This window comes from Scardinius erythrophthalmus, assembly GCF_964197995.2.
Source record: "Scardinius erythrophthalmus genome assembly, chromosome: 17".
Lineage (NCBI taxonomy): Eukaryota > Metazoa > Chordata > Actinopteri > Cypriniformes > Leuciscidae > Scardinius > Scardinius erythrophthalmus.
In genome coordinates, this window is record NC_138237.1 from 37,449,080 (window position 1) to 37,476,608 (window position 27,529).

Genomic DNA, 27,529 nt, shown 5'->3' on the forward strand with positions numbered 1-27,529 from the left:
ATAGCTATATCTAATAATATATAAAAAATGTAAACAATTATAATAATAATAATAAAAAAATAGAGCGATAGACATATCTAATAATATATATAAGACAAGACATCCAAAAATATAACACAACTAAAATAATTGGGTTTACAATACAGAAGAAAAAAAAAAGATATATATAATTTATATGTTTATGTCCTTAATGTCTAATAAAAATAGAGCTAGAAATATAATATTTGCAGATTTTAATGAGAATATAATTTTAGAATAATTCTCTATTCACACGATTAAAGTAGTTGCTCTGATTTTATTTTTATTTTTTTACATTCAACAATTAGAAAAGCAAAGCAACTTGTTTTCCGACTAATTAATTCTAAAAAGACATCTTGTCTAGTTTGTTTTTATTGCTCTCTTTCTGTACGATTTTATTCAAGTAAATGGTGACACTGGAATTTTAGGACGGAATTCACAAACATTATTCTAATTTGAGTGAAGTAGAGATGAATGAAAACCACAAGCGTTTGTGTATATTTCACGGTTTCCCCTATATTGGCGTAATAAATGCTGTAATAATTCACATGAATAGACCAATAAATAGACAAACAACTGAAACTGAATAAAATAACGAGGCTGAAGCCTCTCCTAAGCTTTAGATGGCGCACTTTATTTTTTCAGGCTCGCGCACAGGATCGCATCCAAAATGGCGACTCCCATGCATAGATTGATCGCTCGACGACAAGCGTGAGTTATTTGACACATTATGCGGTTTTGGAGTTGTATATTATATTTTTCATATATTAATTGTATTTTTGTTCATCTTCATCTCATCAGTCGTCTATTTGAGTTTTTGTTGTTTTAACACCAGGTTTTACCTATTAACTGCGCGGCTTCTCATATTTCCACAGGGAGGCAAACAAACAACATGTTCGCTGTCAGAAATGCCTGGAACATGGACACTGGTCCTTTGAATGCACTGGGAAAAGAAAATATCTTTATAGACCTTCCAGGACAGCTGAGTTAAAAAAGAAGCTGAAAGACAAGGAGAACAATCCTTCAGATGATTTGGGGTAAGAAACACAACGCATTCACATCCAAGAGTATTAATATTGAATGAATGGATTAACGTTACTAGTTTACTTCTTTATCAGTCAACACTTTTTGATAGAATCTCGCTTGTATATTATGGATATTTAAAGTTCAGTAATCTCCCGTAGTTCTAATATTAAAGGGATAGCTCACTCAAAAATGAAAATTTTGTCATTAATTACTCACCCTCGTGTCGTTCCAGATCCGTAAAACTTTCGTTCATCTTTAGAACACAAATGAAGATCTTTTTGATGAAATCTGAGAGCTTTCTGTTCCTCCATTGACCGCTACGCAACTACCACTTTGATGCTTCATAAAGTTCATAAATCTAATCATAAAGACATAAATCTAAAGATTATAAAACTAATCCATATAATTCGAGCGGTTTAGACTAGTCCAAAATTTCTGAAGAGACATCAACGCACACATCAGTTGTGGTAAACCGAAGCTGAAGCATGTTAGCTTGATGTGTGAGAACCAATGATGCTCAGCAGCACGTTTGAGCTTCAGCGAGAACCAATAAGATTCATTCTCGTGTTACGCAGCACGTTTGAGTTTTGGCAAGAACCAATGAGGTTCATTCTCGTGTTACGCAGCAAGTTTGAGCTTCTGCAAGAACCAATGAGGTTCATTCTCGTGTTACGCGACACGTTTGAGCTTCTGCGAGAACCAATGAGGTTCATTCTCGTGTTACGCAACACGTTTGAGCTTCGACAAGAACCAATGAGGTTCATTCTCGTGTTACGCAGCACGTTTGAGCTTCGGCGAGAACCAATGAGGTTCATTCTCGTGTTACGCAACACGTTTGAGCTTCGACAAGAACCAATGAGGTTCATTCTCGTGTTACGCATCACGCTTGAGCTTCGACAAGAACCAATGAGGTTCATTCTCGTGTTACGCAGCACGTTTGAGCTTCGGCGAGAACCAATGAGGTTCATTCTCGTGTTACGCAACACGTTTGAGCTTCGACAAGAACCAATGAGGTTCATTCTCGTGTTACGCATCACGCTTGAGCTTCAGCGAGAACCAATGAGGTTCATTCTCGTGTTACGCAACACGTTTGAGCTTCGGCAAGAACCAATGAGGTTCATTCTCGTGTTACGCAGCATGCTTGAGCTTCGGCGAGAACCAATGAGGTTCATTCTCGTGTTACGCATCACGCTTGAGCTTCAGCGAGAACCAATGAGGTTCATTCTCGTGTTACGCAACACGTTTGAGCTTTGGCAAGAACCAATGAGGTTCATTCTCGTGTTACGCAACACGTTTGAGCTTCGACAAGAACCAATGAGGTTCATTCTCGTGTTACGCAACACGTTTGAGCTTCGACAAGAACCAATGAGGTTCATTCTCGTGTTACGCAACACGTTTGAGCTTCAGCAAGAACCAATGAGGTTCATTCTCGTGTTACGCATCACGCTTGAGCTTCAGCAAGAACCAATGAGGTTCATTCTCGTGTTACGCAACACGTTTGAGCTTCAGCAAGAACCAATGAGGTTCATTCTCGTGATACGCATCACGCTTGAGCTTCAGCAAGAACCAATGAGGTTCATTCTCGTGTTACGCAGCACGCTTGAGCTTCAGCAAGAACCAATGAGGTTCATTCTCGTGTTACGCATCACGCTTGAGCTTCGGCAAGAACCAGTGAGGTTCATTCTCGTGTTACGCAACACGTTTGAGCTTCGGCAAGAACCAATGAGGTTCATTCTCGTGTTACGCATCACGTTTGAGCTTCGGCAAGAACCAATGAGGTTCATTCTCGTGTTACGCATCACGCTTGAGCTTCAGCAAGAACCAATGAGGTTCATTCTCGTGTTATGCAACACGTTTGAGCTTCGGCAAGAACCAATGAGGTTCATTCTCGTGTTACGCAACACGTTTGAGCTTCAGCAAGAACCAATGAGGTTCATTCTCGTGTTACGCATCACGCTTGAGCTTCAGCAAGAACCAATGAGGTTCATTCTCGTGTTACGCAGCACGTTTGAGCTTCGACAAGAACCAATGAGGTTCATTCTCGTGTTACGCAACACGTTTGAGCTTCTCAAGAACCAATGAGGTTCATTCTCGTATTACGCAGCACGTTTGAGCTTCTGCAAGAACCAATGAGGTTCATTCTCGTGTTACGCATCACGCTTGAGCTTCAGCAAGAACCAATGAGGTTCATTCTCGTGTTACGCAACACGTTTGAGCTTCTCAAGAACCAATGAGGTTCATTCTCGTGTTACGCAGCACGTTTGAGCTTCGGCGAGAACCAATGAGGTTCATTCTCGTGTTACGCATCACGTTTGAGCTTCGGCGAGAACCAATGAGGTTCATTCTCGTGTTACGCATCACGTTTGAGCTTTGGGAAGAACCAATGAGGTTCATTCTCGTGTTACGCAGCACGTTTGAGCTTCGGCGAGAACCAATGAGATTCATTCTCGTGTTACGCAACACGTTTGAGCTTCTCAAGAACCAATGAGGTTCATTCTCGTGTTACGCAACACGTTTGAGCTTCTCAAGAACCAATGAGGTTCATTCTCGTGTTACGCAGCACGTTTGAGCTTTAGCAAGAACCAATGAGGTTCATTCTCGTGTTACGCAACACGTTTGAGCTTCTGCAAGAACCAATGAGGTTCATTCTCGTGTTACGCAACACGTTTGAGCTTCTCAAGAACCAATGAGGTTCATTCTCGTGTTACGCAGCACGTTTGAGCTTCGACAAGAACCAATGAGGTTCATTCTCGTGTTACGCAACACGTTTGAGCTTCTCAAGAACCAATGAGGTTCATTCTCGTGTTATGCAGCACGTTTGAGCTTCGGCGAGAACCAATGAGGTTCATTCTCGTGTTACGCATCACGTTTGAGCTTCGGCGAGAACCAATGAGGTTCATTCTCGTGTTACGCATCACGTTTGAGCTTTGGCAAGAACCAATGAGGTTCATTCTCGTGTTACGCAGCACGTTTAAGCTTCGGCGAGAACCAATGAGGTTCATTCTCGTGTTACGCATCACGTTTGAGCTTCGGTGAGAACCAATGAGGTTCATTCTCGTGTTACGCATCACGTTTGAGCTTTAGCAAGAACCAATGAGGTTCATTCTCGTGTTACGCATCACGTTTGAGCTTTAGCAAGAACCAATGAGGTTCATTCTCATGTCATGGTTGAGCTTCTGTTTATGTTCGTTGATCAATGTTTATATGTGAATAAAAGCCTAATTTTAATCTGTTCATCATAAAAAGAGATCGAGTCTTTTCAGAAATTTTGGACTAAACCTCTCAATTTATATGTATTAGTTTTACAATCTCTTTAGAGACTTTTTAATGCGTCAAAGTGGTAGTTGCGTAGCTGTAAATGGAGGAACAGAAAACTCTCAGATTTCATCAAAAAGATCTTCATTTGTTTTCTGAAGATGAACTAAAGTCTTACGGGTCTGGAATGACACAAGGGTGTGTAATGACAGAATTTTCATTTGAGTGAACAACAAACTATCCTTTTTAGGCAGACAGCGCCATCTAAAGGTGAAAGTGCAGAACTACTTACTGCATGTGTTGGTAGTATAGAATGGACAACCACATTAAAAAATATAGACTACTCCATTATGTCCATTTGTTGTGTTTTTCAATCATTCTTATTTCAGTTATCATGTTAAATACTGGAAAAACCCAGTCACATAAAAGTGTGCATTTCAACTGTACTTTCTTGACACTTTTTAGACCTGGAGTAACAGCGCGCAGTGAGAAAAAAACTAAGAAAAAAAGGTGAGTCATTGCCAGTGTTACAAGTAAACATGTTATGACTGTTATGCACTTTATAAAGTGAAATATTAAGATGTTTTATCTATTATATAATTACTTTGAGGGAACCAATTAACTTTTTTTTGCTGCATGCTAGGTTTGGTATGAATTTAATTTATATTTAATTGCACTCACAGTTTTGCACAACTATCTATCAAATTAGTGTATAGTGTATGAGTATACTTATGTCCAAAACAATAAATGAGTCAAAAAACAGTCTACAGTTTGAGCCCTATGTTATAGTAAATATAAGGATGAATGGTGTATGACCGAAGAATTATGTGTGTGTGTGTATATATATATATATATATATATATAGGTTGTTGTTGTTCTGCACACTGCCATCATAACATCCGATCTGTGCCTCCTGTGAGGAACAAACACAGGCTGAAAGTTGAAGCACAGCACTTGATATGTTGATCTGCTGTTTTCTTTGAGGTCCTCTTCCAGCTCCGGCAGCAGTGATTCGTCAAGCTCTTCCGGTGACTCTTCCTCAGACAGCAGCGACTCCTCCAGCTCCTCATCCTCGTCTGAAGACAGTAGCAGTGACAGCGAGGAAAGCTCCAGCCCTTCCTCCTCCTCGTCCTCCTCCTCCTCGTCTTCCTCCAGCTCTGGCTCGGACTCCGATTCCTCAAGCAGTTCGGATCAAGGCCCTCCAAAAAAGAGAAAAAAGAAGAAGTGATCTGATTCGAATGCAGAAGTCCGTTCTGCTATTGAACATGTGAGAGTAGGCTGGGAAGTGATGTTTGTAAAGAAACTGAGATATATATTGCTATCCTGTTTTGTAAAATGTAAAAATCCACTATCACATTCTCTTTTTTACCTTGAGACAAATGCAACTTTGTTTTTCCTTCTTGCCAGAGAGTAGTGGAATCTCAAACCTATCAGTTAAAATGCTGTAATCTGCTCACTCATACCGATACCAGTTGATTTATTTTGCGTATTTTTTACATAAATGTTCCGTTTTTGCTTCTTTTTAGTTAGGTTTTGAACTGTTTTTCAAGAAGGAATGATGCCATAAGAAAGAGGTGGGGTTGTTTTAACGTGGTCTTCATTTTAAGATGAAATAAACTGATTCGTTACATGAAGAAATGTTTATTTTGCTAGTAATATTGTTAATACTGCATTTCATTTCTCATCAGAAAGATTAGTCAAAATGTTGTACAGATTGCTTCATAAAATATTTATAAAGCATATCATGCTTGTATTGTAGTCTTTATTTGTGTTGAAAAGAAATAATATTTGAGAAATCACTAATTATATTATCATTTAGATACACAACTGGTCATTGTATTATTGTGAAATTGCTAATTGTAATATTATAAAACATTTGAACAATATTTGATAAGTTAAACTAATTTATTTCTGTGATCAAAGATGAATATTCAGCATCATTACTCCAGTCTTCAGTGTCACATGATCCTTCAGAAATCAATCTAATATGCTGATTTGATGCTCAATTATTAATTAATTATGGTTATTGTTACCAATGTTAAACTCTTTTTGCTCCTTGATATTTTTTTGGCCAATGGGTTTTTTATTTGACAACTAGAACCTTCGAAGGAACAGCATTTATGTAAAATAGAAATATTTTCTGACATTATGAATGTCTTTACTGTAACTTTGGATCAGTGCGTCACTGAATAATAATAATAAAAAAAAAAAATTAAACCCCATTTATTTACCTTGCTCTTCTTGCTGGTAATGTATCACGGTTTCCACAGAAAGATGAACTCCTCAACATTATAATTATCAATCATAAACGTTTCTTGAACAGCAAATCAACTTCTTAGAATGATTTCTGAAGGATCATGTGACACTGAAGACTGGAGTAAAGATGCTGAATGTTCATGAGGAAAAACGAAATTATTTCAGACTTTTGACCGGTAATGTAATGTAAAATAATATGCAGTTTAATAAACGAATAAAACGTTGACTCGCATAACAAATACTGTTTCGTAGTAATAAATAAATAATTTTATAATAAATAGAAATAATTCAATTAGTTATTGCGTATAGGTTATTAGACACATAATCCGAAACTACATCGTACAAAAATATTAAAAAATTAAAAAAAAGTCTGCTTTTGAGTTGTCTAGGTTAAGGCTGATCGCTGGCGTTGAGACGCGGCCGCTTTGAGAGGACGCGCGCGTCACGTGACCACGTTAGTTTACCAAGCCGACATCAGCCAGCCAGAGACGCGATGATCTCCTGAAAATATGATCGTGATCTGCTGGAAAAATCTGTCCGACACAATCATGACGAGCAGACGAGCCTCGGCGGCATGGCTCACCTAAGCGAGCGCTGTCTTTTAGAGCAGTTACGCGTTTCTTGCTGGTGTGTGACACATTTATTGGGACGATACAGCAGATCAGTGTGAACAAAGGGAAAGGCTTCATAGCTAGAATGCTTCGGGCCTAAAAGAAGCCAAGAGGTAAGTGGGCCATAAATCTGGCGATTACATAATTTAAATGATCCATGTATAGTAACATTTGATCATTTATTCATGAGATAGATTGTAACGAGTTGTTAATGAAGGAGAGCAAGCTTTATAGCTCGTTCAACGAGTGTGTTGAAGTGTTTAGCTAACATGCGAACTGTCCAATCCTGATCTCACACTCACATGCCATCGACTAGGAATTAATTATCAATTTTATGCTTTTCGATCGTGGACAGTTGCTAATGTGTCATTAGATGTACATCCTCCTATATCTAGCGCTTTCAGACGAAGCGTTTCTATTTGATGCCATTTTTTTTTTGGCACGTTTATTACCAGAAGTGGACATTTCTGCTGATCGATAAATTACTGCGTTCAAACTAAATTGGCGTTTGAGTTTTAACTTTACACACATCGTTAAATGCTAATGGGAGAGTCACGTGAACACACCTTTCTGACTGGTTCAGGAGCTCAACTGCTTGTTTATTAGTAGTATTGTTAGTGTTATTATTATTATTATAATCTGGTAACTTTTTTACTGTGACGTCAGTCGGACGTCGTGGCGTAAAAATATAACTTGACAAAATGTAAACACGGTCAAAATGGCAGTTTAAAAAAAAAAAGTTAAAATGGCAGTTGTTTGGGGAGTTCAATTCGGTTCAGACTGGTTTCTCGCATGTTTTGTTGTAATTAGACATTTCAATTGTGATTAATTGTGAACAAGTTGTTTACTAAGTATGATATTTGTAAGATTAATTCAACAGAGTTTGTTTTGTGCTTGACAGTTGTCAGTATTCTTGTTTTAGATTCCTTATTCAGACATGTTTATTGAGGGATCAAGTGCTTACTCCAAACATGTAGGTCTAATTTTAGGGCGAATCTACTGTTCGCAGTCATAATTTACTGATTAACATCATTAAACCACCATATCTTGCAAACATGTAAAATAATAGGTCTAATTGTATTAGCCTATCAATGTTTGGAGGCCATTTTAAAATGTCAGTAGCTGAAGCAGGAACTAGGGTTTGTTTGGAGTTGCATAGTACTATACCTCTCTTACTATTTACTTACTGTGGTAGAGTAGGTGTGCATTGTGTAGTATGCAAATGCTCGAATTCAGAAATTCAATATTGTGTTTGTCTATCTTAAGTGATTAGGGAGTGTGTATTCTCAGTCCGAAGGGCAATGAAAATGGCATGGAAACAAGTGTGTATCCCTTTTCAGGAAGTAGAGAGAGGCACGAGTGCTACACACAGTTGTCATGGTGGACAACATGGTAAAACAAAAAAAATTGGATGAGAAACAATTTTCCACTCTGTAGTGGCTACTAGGCTGGTGTGTGTGTGTGAGAGTATAAAGTGCACAAGACATGTGACTGTTATCTCTGTTGGTTGCAGGAATTGTTTTTGAGTATGATGGAAGTAAAGTAAACTTTTGCACTCAGTGTAGGGTTCCCATAATGCAATTTCTCAATCTCACCTTCCAAAGAGTGCATCAGTCAGGTTACAGTAAAAAATCCCATGTATTTTCTCCATAGAGGTACTGCTTTTTAACACTAACTTGTAAAGCTTTAAAGATGAACCCACTGTGAGCTATGTAAATAGTGGTATTTGCTTTTTTTCCCAAAAATAATAAGCAAAACTACATTACCCATAATTCTGCAAAGAAATCTGGCTAATCGCACTAGCCCCCACTCTAATGAGGCTTTCAAAATACATAAAGTCAGCATGAAACAAAAGTTGTGCTAGTCTTTTAGGGCGGGGCTTGATTATGTCTGTGGTGTATTGATTGGATGGTTGTGGTTTGCTATTGGTGGATCTCATGTGATTGACAGGTTGCCTCGTCAGAAGAGATGGAGGGAGAGGAAGTTATTCCGATTCAAGATTACGAGGCACGTGAATTTAAAACCATTATGATATGCACAGATAAATAATTTATAGCAATTTTCCATGAAAGAACAAAAACTGTCCATTTTGATTTCATGGTAACTTTAAATATTTGTGTGTATATAAATCTATGCATTTTTTTGCAATAAATTATTATTATTTTTTTATAGATAATCAACATCTATGAATTAATGTTTATATGTAGCTGTCGTTTTTAATTTGATTTTCGTTCGCAATGCTTGAACGCGATTGCAGTTTTTCCCCTCACTAAAGCTGTTAAGTTCAGTCTTGTATCTTTGTGTGATTTTCAAATGCTTTTTTTGCTTCAAATCAAAGATTGTAATGTTTTAGTTCACCTTGTAGCTGATTGGTTTGGCTTTTGTTTTATAACTCTTTAAAGTCCCCATGAAATCAAAATTGAAGTTTTTTGGCTTTTAGTATGAATATGTTAATCTTACTGTAATCTATAAGCTAGTGTGCTCTACAATGACCAAATTCACATTGAGAAGATACAGTATAAGCATTCAACTTAGTCTCTCACTTCCGCCAATATAATCAGTGATTTTGATGACATCACTCAGCACTTCAGCTTCTCGTCAGATTTTCTGTCCAATCAAATGCTCTCTAGAATCTGAAGCTCCGCCCCCTACATTATAAACACACGCTGAAGCTGCGGCTAAAAATCAGTCACTTGTTCACACATTTACTGTTTTCTACATGGTGAATGGCACGTCGTGCACTATATAGGGGATAAGGAACGATTCAGCGTAAACATGCTTTCCATTGGGGCGAGTGAAGTCCGGTCCAGAGACACGACACACACTCATATGATCGAGTCGCTGAACGTATCGGACATTTTTGAATTCTGCACAGAATGCTGTATTTTAAAGCGATATGAAGAAAAGGTCAGAAATAAGGAGGAAACTGCAGCTTTAAGGAGCTCAACAGCCGAGCTGCATAAACTAAACCCTATTGGCTATTTAAAAAGGGGGAGGAGCTATTTAATATGTCCCGCCCTGTCTTCCTGTTTCAGTGGAAATGACCTCAACACACTGAATAACGCTGCGTGTTTCAAAGACCTTTTAAAAATCCCTATGGGAAAATGAATGGAAAAATAGCTCCGAAGCCATGCTCTACTTTGAGAGTGATGGATTAAAAGCCTCTGTGACTTTTTCTTGACTTATCATTTAACCGGACAGTCTAAAGTCAGCTCATTTTTGTACAAACCTGGACTAAGAGTGAAAAATTCCACTTTCATAAATGCCATTTTTTTACATAAATCCTTAATAAGTTTTACTAGGCAGTTTATAAATATTAGTTTATAGCCATAAAATGTCGTCCTGCTGTATTGCATAAATGAGATGAATAATTACCCAGCGAACTCATGCATGCCTGCAGGCTCTTGGCACAGATGTAAACCCTGAGCCTGGACAGGCCTTGTGCTGCTTATGTAACCAAACTAAACACGCACGCGCTCACACCGTCTCTGACCCGTACGCTGTGATCAGAAGAGGTGCGCACTGGGGTGTCATGATTCGATACATATCACCATACTGAACTCACCATACCATATCATCGCCATACTCCAAGACATATGATAAAATGTTAACTAAAAATGTGCTGTTGATTAAAACGCTAAATTTGGTTTTACATTGTGTGTGTAATTGAATAGTCTTGGTGCTGAAACCCAAAGCACAGGACAATAGAGACACCAGAATAACAATATTCATGATTCTGAAGCTGAAAATACTGAATTATTGTAGACGAATATTCTCTGTCACTGACTAGATATATTTTATAATAATGTAGGACGCTTTTTACTGGTAACATCAGACATTATCAGGACACACACATATTCCCCCATTGCATTATTATACATTATATTCAACATTATATATAGTAGTTTAATGTAGTACTGACACTAAAACTCTGAAAACTTGAATTTTTTCCTCACACTGAAATCTTAGTTCTATGAGTCTACGAGGTGTATTGTTGAGCCCAACACAACCTGTGTGTAAACAACATCATAGGAATCGACACTTCCTGTTTTAGCTGAGATCTGTGGTTTAAGGTGACCATTTCCTCTGTCTGTGTTTATGACTAGAAAGACTGTGGCTGACGCTTGTTTGCTATTGTCAGTTTCTAAAAGCTTCTAAAGTTGTTGGCAAGGGATCTAACAGGCCATGCTACATGTTCTGCTCTTTTAGGTTTGAGGATCGCTGCTGTTGTTGTTGTACTTGCGACCTCAGCAGGGTGTGTTCCAGAAAGCAAGGTTATCTTATCAAACATCCCCTGAGCTCTCGGTGGATTAAACTAAACCTTGCTTATTCTTCTTATTACCTTGCTCGTTCCAGAAACACGTCCGTGAGTGAGTTCACTTTTTAACACACAAGTCAATCAAATTAATTAAACTAAATAACAGTCTGTGCTTGGCTTTAAAATTATTATTATTATTTTTTTTTAAGTAATTTTGCTTCCACATTATTTGAAAGATAAGATATATCATACATGTTTTTTTTTTTTTTTATAGAAATACATTAAAAAAGTGTGTATATCCTGTCAATCAAAAGTGTGCGGAAAAACATGTCCGGCTGCAACTCACACTCTATGTGAAGAAAATCGTTAAATTAATCGTGACGTGACTAGGGATGCAAATTATCGATTAATTCATTAATCATTAGTTGATTGACCTTATCGATCGATTAACGATTAACTGATTATTTTCCTGAGAATGTAAATTTCTCACGGTATCAATAGTGTCTTTAACATAAAAAGCAAAATATTGCTTATATACTGAACAAAAATGCATGTTATATTGCTCAATTGATGTTTTATTGTAACAGTTGGGATACGGTACAGATAATGGCATTTATGTTGTTTAACAAAATAAATTATGCACAGAAAATTAAAATACATAAAAAATAGTGCACTGGCTCAACTGTTGCATGTGAAACAATAAGCAACATAAAATAAATTTTAAATAAAAATCTATATGGGTAGGCTTAGCCTACACTATATTAAGCCTACATATAATAATCTATCTGGTGAACGCCTCAGATGCGTGCTCGGAATATGTGACTGTTGTGGACGAGCTCTTCCTGGAACAACGCGCTGGAAATGGCAACTAAACCCAATGAATTCACAACCATTTAATAAAACAGTGTTCTCATGTTATGTAATATGACAGTCCTAATCATAGTGATTATTAACCGTGCATTTGCTGTTTGAGCTGCGCCCTGAATGAATAAACTGGAGCACTTTGCTAGCGCGTTATTTAACTCAAAGAAACGTATCCTATATGAGATTAATCGGATATATACAAAATAAACATAATATTACAAATGATATCTGCACAAGATGAAGCGAATGCACAAGTGAACTTGAACTGAGTTACGTGCCATTCAGAATGGCTCATGTTGTGGACGCGCTATTCCTGGAGCAACGCGACTATGGCAACTAAACCCAAATAATTCATAATATTTTATTACAATATTGTTCTCTTTATAATGTTATGTAATATGACAGTCCAATAGTCATTATTAGTCGTGTATTGCCGTTTGAGCTGCGCGCTGACACTGAAGAGGATCACCGTAAGCTTTACTACATTAATTCTTAGCCAAATGCATCCTATATGAGATAAATCAGATATAGATACGTTAGGCCTACAGAATGAATGCACACGCAAACATATAGTCATGATGGTGTAAAATGGTCCCAAACATAACTCCGGCGCGCTCGCTATACATGTTTTGCGGTTGAGCAGCACGCACGCGCATGAACCTGCTTAATCCATGATCGATAAGTTTTATCGATTAAATGTATTATTGATGTATGAATGCATTACATCCCTAGACGTGACCGATTGCTGTAGCGTCTCATTGCAGCGCGGAGCGCCAGTATTTTCTTCCACTTTAATACAAATTATATCTAGAAAAACATGCATGAATATCAGAAGGTATGTTTAAAGATACAGTACAACTAACGAAATCCGTATAATTTCTCTTGTAATCTCGCAATCAGTGTTTCAACCACGGAAAGATGTCAATAAAACAGCTTGTGAACAAAATATGTCAAGTAACGTTGCATTTAACAAAATCTGTTTGTTAGTTAGCTATAAAAAACACTAGAGAGGAGCTTATAAACTATTAATTATTATTGTATGTTTGAATAAATTTGCCATGAAGAAGTGTTTATGAAAACTACCTTATGTGCAACTGTATTGTTTTTGCAATTGTAACAAGTTCTATACAAACATTTCAGTTTCTAATTTGTGTGTAATTATTATGTCTGAAAATAAACGGCAGTTTAATATGATACCTCTGTTATTAAATGCAACCAATATTATAGTGTAGCAAATAAGAGGGTAGTTTGCAGCATTATTAACAGTCGGCTATTAGTGTATTTAGATATATTGTGTGTGTGTGTGTGTGTGTGTGTGTGTGTATATATATATATATATATATATATATATATATATATATATATATATATATATATATATATATATATATATATATATATATATATACAGTACTTTTAACATGCCTAAGACTTTTGCACAGTACTGTATATATTATATATATGAATAAAATAGTGCTTTATATATCGATATAACTACATATATATAATATTTTGTGCTCACTGGAGCCTCCTCACTATGGCACGCATGTGCTGAACACCTCTGGAGTAAACTAACACTATGTTCAGAGAGTAACTTGCTATGGCTCCTTACATACTCCGAAAGTTACCTCCGTTTTTGGAACCGAAAGTTGAGGATGTCCGCGTACTTACCCTGCCTTAAACATGCTGAGATACTGGGATATGTCACATAACCTGCTTTCTGGAATCCCTCAGGGCTGTGTGAGGTCAGAGCGGCCGCAGGCGCTCGTTTACTGCAGCAGATTCCCAGTCTCTTAAAGCATAAAAAAGCCTGAGATACTCTTGACCATTTGTGTTGCTGTGTCTAAAGGCTGCTCGTGTCCCGTGCCAAATATGAAAAGTGTTTTAAAAACCTCCCTGCATTTACTTGACTTAGAGGGTTATATCACCCAAAGCCAAAAATACTCACCCTCAAGCCATCCTAGGTGTATCTGACTTTCTTCTTTCAGTCGAACACATCGGAGTTATATTAAAAAACATCCTGGCTCTTCCAGGCTTTGTAATGGGAGTGAATGGTAACTGAGATTTTGAAGCCCAAAAAAGCGCATCCATCCATCATAAAAGTAATCCATACGACTAAAGGCCTTCTGAAGCGAAGCCATGCGTTTATGGCCAAGAAAAAAATAACTTTATACACTATAATCACTGGCTTCCGGGTACAGCCGTACGTAGACTCCCGTAAGCCAGCGATTCTAGTTTATAAAGTATAGTTTATATTACCAGTGCTTAAGTAGTATTCTTATCAGTTGTTTTCTGAAGTGTAAAATAAATATCTATAGCGAAAGAAACCGCAATGTTTGAGTAAAACGGATATAAAGCATCTCTTTGTAAATGCACCAGTGTGCAGGAACCTAATTTTGTTATTATATCATCATCCAATTTGAAACGTAATTTCTTTACATATAATTATTTGGCGTCAACGCCTGGTTAATCCTGATATCACTCGTCATTTCTGGAGGTAAGAGTGATGGCCTCTCGCTCTTTGTTTGACCGAGGCAGTGCAAGCTCAGACGGGCGTGTGTGTGTAAACGTGACTGGGGCTCAGCAGAGGGTTCGTGCCACACAACCATTCAGAATCATTACATTAAGTTTCACGAGCCTTCAGTACACAAGAAGGGACGTCACTAACTTGCTGTTCAGTGAGTCAGTGAAGAAATCATCTAGTTGATTCAATCTAGTTGATCCAATAACTTAAAGAAATAATTAAAGCTGCCCGAATGAATCCTTAGCTTGTGAATGGGACTAAACTGACGTTGTGTGTGTGTTTTTGTGTACTGTGCGCAAGGACGGGAAAACTCAACTCAATCGAAGGACGGCTGCGTTTTTTTTTATTCTCGTGTTTATAAATATTAGGGCTGGGCTATTTTTTTGATTAATGTTTTTTTTTAAAGTGGTCGATTTTGATAGTTTCTAAAAAGCTCAAATTGATCTTTTCCCGCATTTACTTCCGCAAACATTGGACATAATATCTGATGGACGTTACTCTTATTCCTAGTCTTCTCCACTAGATGCTGAACATGGCGGATGCAGGTTCGCCTTTTAGCGTTAAAGACGTTCCAGACGGTCGGAGGAACAGTGTCCCGATCGGGCCGGTGCTCATGAGAGAGAATCGCGGGCGCTATGTGAGGAGATTTGTGTGCGCACACACACTAGGGCTGTCACTTTTGAGAAAAATCAAATTCGAACGGATATCGAATATCAAGAAATGTATTCGAATATCTACGAGTAAAATGAAGTTAACGAACAACCTCGATCCATCAGGAAACGCCACATGGTCGCTGAATTTCACTTCGCTGCATGAAGAGTTTTTCTTTTGCGTGAAAAAGCCGTTCGCTGGAGATGTGTTAAAAGATAGTATAATATATCCGGTATAATAATCCTCCTGGCGCCGGGTCTGAGTGAGTAATGTACTCTCTTACCTTTGTTCTTTGATTAACATTAATGACACTTTAAGAACAGCCGCTGCGGACAGAGACGCGATCTGACACGCGTCACATTTTCTCACAAATCTCTACGTTCATTTAAGACTTTATTTAAATAATTTAAGACTGCTCTTATGAGGACACTCGACAAAACGGACATTTGGCATAATTTGTGTGTTATGGTTTGTTCAAGCCCGAAAGAGAACTCGATACTGACACGTGTCTTTTCTGTGGGTCGTGTGTGTGTGTGTGTGTGTGTGTAATAGGCAGGGATTACAGCGCGGACTCATTTGTCTTGTCGTTATTTTCCATTTTCAAAACAAGCTGGCTATTGGCTGTTATTCGCTTGATTTGGTCATGGGCCTACGCTACAATACGTTTAGAGCGGCCGCTACTGGATGAGATGGCAAACAATAAAATAAAAAGCAAACGGTCTAATCATAGACTGTAAAAAATGCGCAAAACATGGCACTTTTAAAACCGGATAGTTTATTTATAGTTCGGTTTCGGATATTTCACGTCATGTTCGAATTAGGGATGGGACGGTATGAAAATTTAATATCACGGTAATAGTGACCAAAATGATCACGATTATCAATATTATCACGGTTTTGTTAAAACGAGATGAAAGTGTTCAAAAAGAGTTGATGATCACAATAAGAAATTTCAACAAGTTTTATATTTGAAAATCAACAAACAACAAATAAAACAAGCAGCTCTATGCACTTTTTAAAGCATTTCCTTCCTTATAATGACGGTCGTCAATAGCAACGCATTATAACACCGCGCACATCCATTGTAACGGCCACCTAGTGTTAAGTAGTGTTCATGACATGAATGTGGATGTGCCTTTAAGATAAATTCTTCTATGGCGTACGTTATTGTATGCATGCTGTTTTTATGTGAGAGCGCACGCACAGTGAGAGAGATTGAGAGATTGATCACGCAAAGAGGAAGATGACTGCTCTAATGCTGAACGTTGTTTTATTATAATGTGTTTACTTCCACTTTCATTTGTAGCGTTTTGGAGTGTTTTCTTTTCCCTTTTAACATTCGCTCTTCGACATGTATGTGAAGAGTGTGCTTAACTGAGAGAAAACATCTATAAAAGTCTCGTGGAACTACCAGTTCATTTGCACTGTCATGTGTTCTTCATCTGGGCAGACTTCAAACTCTCTGACAGACGTTACACCATGCATCACAACGGACGCGCTCTCTCGTTTGATTCAAATACAACTTGCCGTCTTGCGTCTCCGTTTTTAATTGTATTGAAAATTAATAAATCAGAGTTGATTTATTGTTTACAGAGTTTGATAATATTGTTGTGATCATCTTGTCTGAACGATTGTTTTGTACGCTGTACATGATTATAAAAAGGTATCTCAATTCAATGTGCCCGTAATTATGTGGTAAAAAAAACGGTGTAATAAGTGTATAATGAATATAAATTATTATCCCTTAAATGTCACTCTTAATAGTCTAGTTTGAACTTGTTCGTTCGTCTTTGGCTAAGCCACTTACTGCTAACTTTTCTTTGCGGAAGCCTCACGTTTATTGATAGAAAATAGTTCAACTTTAAACAACATTTCATGCCCAATTATTTCCCAGAAGTAGTTTTGGTATTGAGGTCAAAGTTAACTTGCCTTGCGTTCGCTATACAACAGTCGGTGATGGTCACACAAGACGACTCGGCAGATCTGAAGTTATTGCAGCGACTTTTTCTTGTGCATGTTCTGCTGACAGGGTGACTATCCTCGATTAAGTTTCCCTCAGGACTCTTGTTAAAGCCACAATATGACCACACCTCAGAATTGGTTCTTTTAAAAGGCTGAAAAATCTCCCGAGCACGCTCAGCTGCCTTCCGCAATTCCTTCTTGAATAAAAAAAAATAACATTGCGCGCTGCGCCTGCGTCAGACTATTGCTGGCTGAACAGGATCTAAAATCGCGATAATCAAACACGGTTTTAATGATAATTAAATTTTAAACGATATTACTAACCGTCAGTACATTTTATCGTGGTTTATCGTGAAAACGGTAATCGTCCCATCCCTAGTTCGAATGCATATTCGAATATCGAATAAAAAGTGACAGCCCTAGCGCACACAGAAAGCTGCGCGCGTCAGACAGTGTGCAAATTATAAAGTGACTTCTCTTTCATGTCTCCTTGCACTTGAACGGACAAAATCACACAAGTGTATCTCAAAGGCCTGGTTTACACTGTCAGTGAAATGTGACCCAATTCCGATTTTTTGCTCACAGATCGGATGTGTTCTATGGCAGTGTAAACAGGAACAAAACGCATGCATTCGGATATTTCCAGATCTGTTTCAGGCCTCATTCATATGTGGAAATAAATCGGATATGTGCCAGTGCGTCATGTAAACAGGCAGATCGGATTTTCAGAGGCATTAGGCAACGTCTCCGCGCTTTAATGACGAGAGAAACCCCGACGTCCATCTGCAAAGGGACGGATGACCTGACGAAACGTTGTGCCGTCGTAGGAGATGAATGTAGACAAACGTTGACACAACATGTTGTACACAACAAAATTTCGGAAATTTCGGATATGCTCCCACCGGTCCTGAGATCTCTCTCACACACAATAACTGAAGCATATGTGCAATAATGGCACTTTTCATCCTCCTTCACCTCAAAATCATGCTGGCGAACTTTGCTTATATCGCAGAGCTAGCATCAAGCATATTTTGCGTTCGTCCATCTGTGCAAGAGAAGTTAACCTGTTAAGCTTCACCAGTGCGTGGGCGCACTGAAGCGTTTTTTTATTTATATAGTTCAAAGTTACTATCAGATTTAATGTTATACCTTGACAAACTATACATCATTAAAAATATATAATACTCAAGTTTCAGTATTTGACCACTATTGTATTCTGAGAAACTTATAGTGACAGTTATGTCTTAATTTGTGTCAGGAGTTATGAAATGAAAAAATGAGTCGATACCTTTAATATGAATTATGCGCGTCAGCCGCTTTCATTCATAAAAAACTCCCGTGCTGTCGTCATGACAGCGATACACAAAACAACGTCCTTCAGGGCTTTTAGCTAAAAAATGTGCAAACTTGGAGAAATATTGATATATTCTCATAGATTCACGTCATATTTCTAAAGACAGGAATAATATTTTTTGAATTTATACCCAAATGCGTCGATGTAATCATTATGATCGCTTCTTACTGAGATGTGCAGTGTTTTCAATTCATACCAATAGCCTGAGGGCGCTATATGCACAAAAAACAATCCATATATGGCACATGAAGAAGAGCCATAATCATGTGACATTCCAGGACGTCACTGCTACACACAAAGCTACAGAGATCGCTGTAATATGCAGATAAAAGATGTTTTGAAGACAATAAACATGATTGCAATGATATTTGATTTGCCTGTGTTCTTCAAGCCATGCCAGGTATTTTCATAATAATAGATTATATTTATAATGTAATGCTAATCGATATAGACTTTATCAATGTGCATAAAACTATAAATAATGTTTTCTGTCTGATTTTTTTTTTATCTGAAGCCAAATTATATCACAGAAGATTATTTAAAACACTCGATTGCATTATGAAGTAAGTTTGGAGCACAAACATGGTTTTAATCTCATAAATGGTCGTGTATTGATGGTGTGCTAAGCTAACATGCTAGCTAGCCCAGGTGCACCTGCCACCAGGGGTTATTCTTTTATGAATTTTGTTCTAAATAAGAATGCTTACTGATATGTTTTAGTGCATTTGACCACTATTTAGTGCACTTCAAATGTGAAGTGAGAACTTTGATAAAAGAAATTAGGGATTGAAACCCTGTGAATAGCCAGTCGTTAGTAACTATAATGCAGACAAAAGAAATGCATATTTCGAGCCATAACCAGGCTGGAGAGGTGTGAATGTGTGCAGGGGGAGACTGAGACTGAATGGGGCTCGTTTGCACCACAAAACAATAGAGACAAAAGACTGAATGGATGCTTAGACGATGACTAAACATCAGTAGCATTTTTAGAGTAGCCTAATCAAAATAAAGTCATGACATGATCTTGAAAAACATTTAACTAAATACAGAGTTTTAGACTTATTATCTTCATATTTTAAATATAACATGGTCAGACATGTGGCTTTAGCTGTAGTGCATTTCTAGATTGCTCCAGTGCCAACTTCAATTTTATTTTCATTAATATGTTTCATAAAAAAAAATTCTAATAACTTTACAAAACTTTGAAGCTATTTTTAAAAAAAAAAAAATCATTATGACAATAATTAATTCTACATTTACAATAAACTGCCAGGTGTCAGCTTTCAAATGAGATCATACTTGTGCTTTTAGTGCAAAGGGTTCATGAACTGTATCTGTTTCAGTTTGGGTATGTCATTTCTGGGGATTTTTCAAAAGTGGGGTTGCAGCTTAACAGGTTAACCCTTTAAGCATGCGCGATGTTTCAGATCGTATGGCAAGTGTAAACGCATGAACCGGATATGGGTCACAGTTGAAAGAACGTGTAAACGGACGGTCAAAAAAATCAGATAAAGGCAACAAATCAGAATTGGGCATCAAGACCTGCAGTGTAAACGAGGCCAAAATGCCCACCTTGACGAGCGTATTAGAAAACACACTCTGTTATGACTCAAGTGAACGTAAACAGTCGAGAAAGACAACGTGTGTGTATCAGTACATTGCATGTCTTAAAGGGACAGCAGCCGAATATTCCTGATGCTGTCTGTGTTTTTAATGTTAATCAAACCACAAAAGACAAAGAAATCACTCACTGCTCTTCACTGAATAACTTTTATAATTTACTTTATTCAATTTCTGTACCGGAAAAGAACTGTTTATTTTATTTGTATCTATTGCATTTATTTGTGTTATTGCTTGTAGTTTCATGATTTGTTCTTTTTTTATTAATGACTGTTTTCTTGTCTTTAATAATCTTTGAAATGTAGGCTATATGAGTTAGTAGTTTTTAGCTGTGGTATTGACATTGGAATAGAGAATTGTTCAACATCACTGGTATCTACAATTTTTGTGTGATGACCTTTATTTATATATAAATCGAATCATATCGGGACATATTTCGATATCCGAGCCCTAATCAGTATTCATATAACTAAAGTAAAAATGCTTTAATACCGTGGCACTGTAGCTTTGCAATAAACACTGGCATAACCACCATAGGAGTGTATACTTTTAATGCATTTCTGCCAGTTTGTCGTTTTTAATATTGCCCTGCCCTATTTTAATGTTTTCTTCATGTTATGGTTTTTACTATCAGCATTTGATTGAGTTTGCTCTGGAAAATGAACAGGTCACAGATTTCCTTTTCCTTGTACTATGTGACAACAATTGCAGATAAATATATATAGTAAAGAAATCCCTTGCCGTCTTTTTAACTAACACTAATTCACAAATACAGTGTGGAATAAACCAGTGCCTTCTGAAAAATTGTTAATTTTTTACTGTTGATTACATTTTGAGTACAAAGGGCTTCTTTAAAGAAGTTAATATTGCACAGAGGCAAGCTTGGGTTAGAAACATTGCGTCTCTGTGTGTGTTAGAGATGAAACGTCACGATTATAGTGACTAAAATGATCTGAAACATGATTTAAATGAACAAAAACATGTTGGTTTGCTGATTTACAACATCTACTAACATGTTCGAATAAAGTTTGATATACATATAGAATTATTCGGTTTAAAATAATGATGTGGAATTCTGGGTGAAAAACTACATGATGCTATACAGAAAATTACACCAATCAGAGAATCGAAAAAAGCAAAACGCACCAATCACGCTTAAGCTCCGCCCACTCCCATGAAGCACTGCGTAATCGAGTCGATCTCCCTATACTTAAATGTTTATATACTGTGTATATATATACATATATGCATTTTTGAGATATAAAATTAAACATATATATATATATAAAAAAATTATAAATATAAAATATAAAAATATATATATATATATATAATCATCATTTGTAAATGAGTAGTTTTAAGTTTCTCCATCGTTTTTAATTTGATTAAAGCCAAAGTTCTTGTACCTTTTGTCTTTTTGTATGATTTTAAAGTGTTTTTTTGCTTCAAATCAAAGTTTGTAATGTTGTGATTCTCCTCGTAGTCGGTTCGTTTGGTTCATGGCTTATAGCTTATAAATCTTTAATGAAAACCTTTTAAAAATCCCCATGGGAAAAATGAATGGATAAAATACTTCCACTCTACGGTTCATACATTGAATAAACAAACAAACACAAACACCCCAGTGCCAGCCTCAGATTAAAGTGAGTGACTTCAGGGAGTCAGTTTTAGGTCCTCTCAAATCTTCATGTATTTTAAGGTCATTAATCAGTCCCTCCAGTTTTTCGCGATTCCGCGATCGCTGAAATCAACAAAATGTTGCATTTTTTTGCGATCCTGCATAATTCCTAATTTAACTGCAAAATAATCACAAAAATGAAAAAGACCTCACGAAACAGTGAATTATAATCACCCAATTGAAATATCTCTAGTTTAAAGGGTTAGTTCACCCAAAAATGAAAATTCTGTCAGTAATGACGTCCCGACATTGCCGGGTGCGTCTTCCTCGGCTTATGAAGAGACCGTTTTGCGCACCCGGCAATGTCGGGACGTCATCCTGTACAGTAGATGGCGGTAATACTCCCAAGGAGTGAGCAGTCAGTAACTAGTAGTAGAAGAAGAACGCCGTAAGCTCAGTTCTCGCGCATGCGTCCTGGCGCTCCCGTGAACTCTCGTCAGAGGCCCACATTGAGGAACACTAATAGTTGGATAAAGTCGTTATTTTTCTTGTTTTTCCGCACAAAAAGTATTGTCGTCACATGATAAACTTAATGTAGTGCCACTGTAGTTACTTGGACTAATTTAACGATGTTTTAATAACTATTCTGGGCCGGTGAGTTTCGGTCACACTGGAAGCCTATGGAGGAGTCAAAATTCTGTCAGATTTCATCAAAAATATCTTAATTTGTGTTCCGAAGATGAACGAAAGACTTACATGGTTGGAACAACATGAGGGTGAGTAATTACTGACAGAATTTTCATTTTTGGGTGAACTAACCCTTTAATTAAAGTTTCAATGCATTTTTACATGGAGATGTTGCGGGAAAAGTGGAAACTCCTTTTCCTCGATTTACTGCCTATAATGTAAAACGCATTTTGCAGCTGCACATCTAGCACAGTGAGTGTCTGGCTCACTCATTGGCTGTGCTGCGGCAACTGCACATCCAATGGCGCGGGCGCCTCTGACGTGTGCGCCAATGAGCTAGCATCACGCCATTACACGTCAGAGCCCGCCAAGGGGGCGAGGCCTAGCCTATATTAGTCCCTGAAAGACGTCGTTTTAGCAGGTTTAATGACTGAAGCGACAATCTGCCAGGTTAGTGCGGCGGCGGCGGCCGGCCACGCAATAGGCCTACTCGTTCCCTACTCTCAGTGAACCGAGGTTACGATAGTAACCGAGTATTTCCCTTTCAAACGGTCACTTCGTATTGCGAAGCTATACACAGTGGGGACGCCATGCAAAACGCCCTTCTGCAGCTCTGGACCCCTCAACTCAGGATTTACACACAGTTCTACAGTATAAATTACTACACCTGCTGTTAATATTTACATAGATCAGGTAGAAAAGTTGCCCATTGGTTGTTTCAAAAGTTTTTCAGTTGATTGAAATTTGATTAGACCAAAATAAACATGCTTTATGCATTTTGTTTGTGATTTGTGTCATGTATGATTATTGTGCATCTGACATAATACTATTATGGTAAATGTGATGTCCTAATTATAAAATATAAAAATTTCAATTTTTTTTTTCACTAATTTCTGGAAATTACCACCACAAAATCAGTCATTCTGATCGCAAAAATCACACACAAAAATTGCGAAATCCTGGAGGGACTGATTAATCAAAAGAATACAAAAGGCATCTCGATTAAAACTCAGTCTTAATAATGTACCGTCATCTATAGTTGTACAATAGATGTCCAAAACATTGTGCGCTATAATGTCTGTACACTTTTTTTAACTTTGTAATTGAAGACAATAAATTAATAGATTAACCCACTTCTTCCGGGCATAATAATAATGCACACAAAATGTGGGCCAGAATGTTTCCCAGTATAAGAGAATATCGCTTTACAGCAACTAAAACACGCACAAGTTCTCTCATCTACTTGGATGTATTTGCATTTTAACAAAGAAATGAAAATGCATACAAATTGGTTAAACCCTTAACCCTTTTATTTGCATGTTACATGCATGTCCCAGTGTAGAAGCTCAAAGATCCGGTTAACCTTGAAGCGTTTTAATTGGGGATCTTATGTATGGCCTCAGATTGACTGACGGATCATGATATACATGATTCGCTGAATCCAAAACACCCTTTTTTTGTAGTTTAAACCGAGATGATAGTGGTGTAGTTTTCAGAAACTTACACTTTTTGCATTTTCAGGCCCTCAAAACACGGTTGTTGTGTAAATGAACGGCCAGAACGCTTACGTTTTTAGTTGAAAACGAGTTTCTAAAGACATTAGTCTAATTAGACTGTTTCCATGTCTCATGACTTGTGACTTTTACGAGTATGAAATTACTCGTTACATCTCTGATTCAGTTAGTCTTGATAAGCTTCATTCATTAAAACCTTTGATTCAGTGATTGGTTTGAGATTCATCCCTCAAACATATTCATAGATGTACATACATAGATATATTTTTATAGTTTTTATTTTTTAAGCAAATGTTTTAGTTAAAAAAGCAGCCATGTTCAGTTGGTTGTCTTGAAATAAAAACACAATTGTAATCCTATAGAATTATGAGGAAAGGTCGAAGGTTATGGTTGATTCAGTGTGACATCACACCCTGAATGCTTAAAAAATTGTCATGGAAAACCTAGAAATATAATTTCGCGATTTTAAAATTGTGATTTCCAGCCGTGCAAAAAAAAAGTCATTGATTTATTTGTGTAGTAAATATAATTTTCTTTTTTTATGCTCCGTACTAAAATGATTTAATTGGTTGTTCTGTTGCACTGAATCAAAAACATGTTTAAGAGTTCAAGTAAGAAAATCTTATTTATCATACTTGACCAATAAGAGATGCGTGCCGCTAATCCCTGCTTATTTTAGGATACAGGTTTACAGACTAATTGCTATTCACATGGTTTAGTGAAGCGCATCGCTCTGTTAAAATTAATTATTATTACTTATCATCATTTTTATAAAACACCAGGATGGTTAGTCAGTTGTTTTTGGTGATTCCCATATTGCATCTAATTGCCTCATGGCCTCCTGGGTGTACTAATGTTTCTGACATGCTTTCCCTCTAGACTTGGAGAAAACCGTGTCTGGCCCTTTAAGGAAACTGACGCTGCTAGTGTTGGCTCAGGCCCAAGTGGGGGAGGGCATGTGTTTACTGAGAGACCGCAGCTGATTGGCTGCCCTAAGTCTTCACATCACAGAGAGGAGGGGCCAACTGGCATAAAATAACATGTCCTTATAAGGGCGTTGGTGGACTGCACCATTCTCCACAGCACACGAGGGGTGTCCTCCTTTAGAGAAGCAGGGTTTTTAAGGATTTATGTAGATCGATTTCACATTACATGACTTCACATTGGAGGTATTATTGATTAAATGCAGAAGGATGAGTTTTATCATTAGGCTAGTGTTGGTTTTGTGAAACTTGTATATTATCAGTTTTTTTTTTTTCTTGGTGGGCAAATGGTTACTCTGTCAAACTGTAAATTTGTTCCAGAGCATCTGATATAGCACACTTTAGTGTTTTATTGTGATGTCCTCACCTCTCTGTGCTTGAGCTGTGCCTCCTCTCTTCAGCTTGAGTGGTTTGTTCGCTAGACAGACTATAACCTCCCCTCCCTAAAGTCAGATTTATCTCAACTCCCAGGAAATACAGCAGTGACGATTGAAGCGTGAAAGCTGCCGATCAAGAAAACTGTGCCTCAAAAGTGGACGGTACTAAACCAGAGGGAGCCGTAGCTGGAAAGAGCCATCGAGTTGTCTGGAATTTTCTCTCAATCCTCTTCCAATGGTTCATTGGTTGAGGCCATGGCCTCTCAGTCAGGGTAAGCTAAAGCACCAGCCATGTTTTCAGTGAGCAACTCCTATAGTAGTCACGGCAAAGTTTGAGGCCTTCTCTCAGCAATCTGCATACCGTTCTTCTTTTATTTCTTTAGCTTAGTTTTAGTTCTTAGACTTTATTGTGTCTTGTCTTTTTTAAGTTGGCCTTAAAATGAGCCGTGCAATGACTAAGAGTCAGAATATTCTAGATGGGCTGGATGGATAATAATCTGGATTATATTACTGTATGAAGAGCCCTTTTGGAAATATTGATATTTAGACACTTTAGGTGAACTGTGAACGTTTGCTCTATCCTGAAACTGCTTATTATTGGGGCATGTAGAAACATATGTGGAAAAATATAAGACATCTATATCTTTCAGGTTAAGTTTTCATACTTTTCTTCAGTCGTCACTTCAGATTGCTTCATGGACATTTAAGCAATTGCGTCAAAAGACATGTCAATTTCCCAGCAATACTTTCTGATTGTCATTTAATAACCCAGCTTGCTTTACACTTGCATCATAGGATGTCAGCGCCATTGTGTCATGTGAGAGATCCTGGCAAAATTTTGGATGAATAAAAACCTGTTCACACTAAGGACGCGAAACATAAAGATATAGTTCTAAATATTAAATAATAGCAGAGTTCACAACTATAACGATAACAATGCACGATATCGTTGGAATCACTTTCAGATCGCTTCTTTCCGGATTAACTGGAAAATCATCGACAGCCAATCAGAATCCATCCTGTTTTAAAGAGCTCGAGCGTTTAAAGAACCGTATCGTGCGCTGGTTTGGACGCTAGTATAGTCGTTATTAGTTCTCGTTCTTGGAGTGAACGGGCCTTAAATCAGAAGTGGGACTGTACACTTAAATCAGGATATGGACTATGTTTCCTTCCCAGCGGAGATCCGGACAATGCTTTTTTTGGAGCAGATAAACATTTCCATCGAGGAAGCCGGAGTACTTTGTAAAAGAAAGAAAAACACTCAAGATAGTCAAAGATGAGACTTTTTTTTTTTTTTTAAACAAGTTTTACCAAAAAAAAAAGTTAATATTTCTCCCTACTGGATATGAATATAAAAAGGTTAGATCAGTTGTTTCATCAGGCTATTTATTTGACATTTAGACACATGCATGCATGGCACATGACTGAGAAAACACACTGAGGCGCAGGTTTACCTCTAAAGTATGGGCCATTTTTATATTTTGCTCCAAGTAATCAACTACTAAAAACAAGCTATGTACATTTAATAATCAACTCTCATCATGAAGACAAAACTAAATTAACTATTTTTTGGTCTATTGCCATCTCTAAATCATTTTCCAAATTCTAACATTGTTTGTTATGAAATCCTCTTAATATGCCGTGTCTCATCTCATCAGTCTCATCTGTATGGCAGATGAAAATAATTGTATTCGCTGCGTTCTTGTTTTCTGCAGCATTTTAGAAAAAGCATCTATTTTTCTGCTACTGTAGTTAAAATAACCACTTCATCTGCAGCTCTTAAAGGGATAGTTCACCCAAAAATGAAAATTAACCCATGATTTGCTCACCCTGAAGCCGTCCTAGCTTTATATGACTTTCTTCTTTCAGGCGAATACAATCAGAGTTATATTAAAAAATGTCCTGGCTCTTCCAAGCTTTATAATGGCAGTGAATGTCTTTGGAAGTCCAT

The 27,529-nt window shown here is 37.4% G+C and overlaps 2 protein-coding genes across 8 annotated transcripts in view; both read left to right on the forward strand.

Moving 5' to 3' along the window:
- Nucleotides 1-573: 573 nt before the first annotated feature.
- On the forward strand, nt 574-6,788 carry zcchc10 (zinc finger, CCHC domain containing 10). 2 transcript variants are annotated; one of them, XM_081389960.1, is made up of 4 exons: nt 574-729; nt 894-1,055; nt 4,765-4,809; nt 5,284-6,788. In XM_081389960.1, the coding sequence occupies exons 1-4, from the start codon at nt 689-691 to the stop codon at nt 5,525-5,527; spliced, it is 492 nt and encodes a 163-aa protein (XP_081246086.1). In that variant the 5' UTR covers nt 574-688; the 3' UTR covers nt 5,528-6,788. The 2 variants fall into 2 exon arrangements, with proteins under 2 accessions (XP_081246086.1, XP_081246087.1); XM_081389961.1 differs by having other exon boundaries at nt 640-729; nt 5,296-6,215.
- Nucleotides 6,789-6,927: 139 nt separating this feature from the next.
- Nucleotides 6,928-27,529, forward strand: part of aff4 (AF4/FMR2 family, member 4) — a 60,636-nt gene continuing 40,034 nt past the window's right edge. For 2 of the 6 annotated variants that reach the window (XM_081389932.1, XM_081389933.1), the window contains exons 1-2: nt 7,040-7,279; nt 25,673-25,850. In XM_081389932.1, the coding sequence (XP_081246058.1) occupies nt 25,834-25,850 (17 nt within the window). In that variant the 5' untranslated portion in view covers nt 7,040-7,279; nt 25,673-25,833. Of the gene's footprint in view, nt 7,280-25,672; nt 25,851-27,529 lie in introns of all 6 variants that reach the window. The other 4 variants (XM_081389934.1, XM_081389935.1, XM_081389936.1 and 1 more) reach the window with 3 other exon arrangements.

Coding starts and splice junctions, on each gene's coding strand:
- zcchc10 (XM_081389960.1), top strand. CDS start 689: ATGGCGACTCCCATGCATAGATTGATCGCTCGACGACAAGC. Junction 730..893: donor TTGATCGCTCGACGACAAGC/GTGAGTTATTTG, acceptor ATATTTCCACAG/GGAGGCAAACAAACAACATG. Junction 4,810..5,283: donor AAAAAAACTAAGAAAAAAAG/GTGAGTCATTGC, acceptor GTTTTCTTTGAG/GTCCTCTTCCAGCTCCGGCA.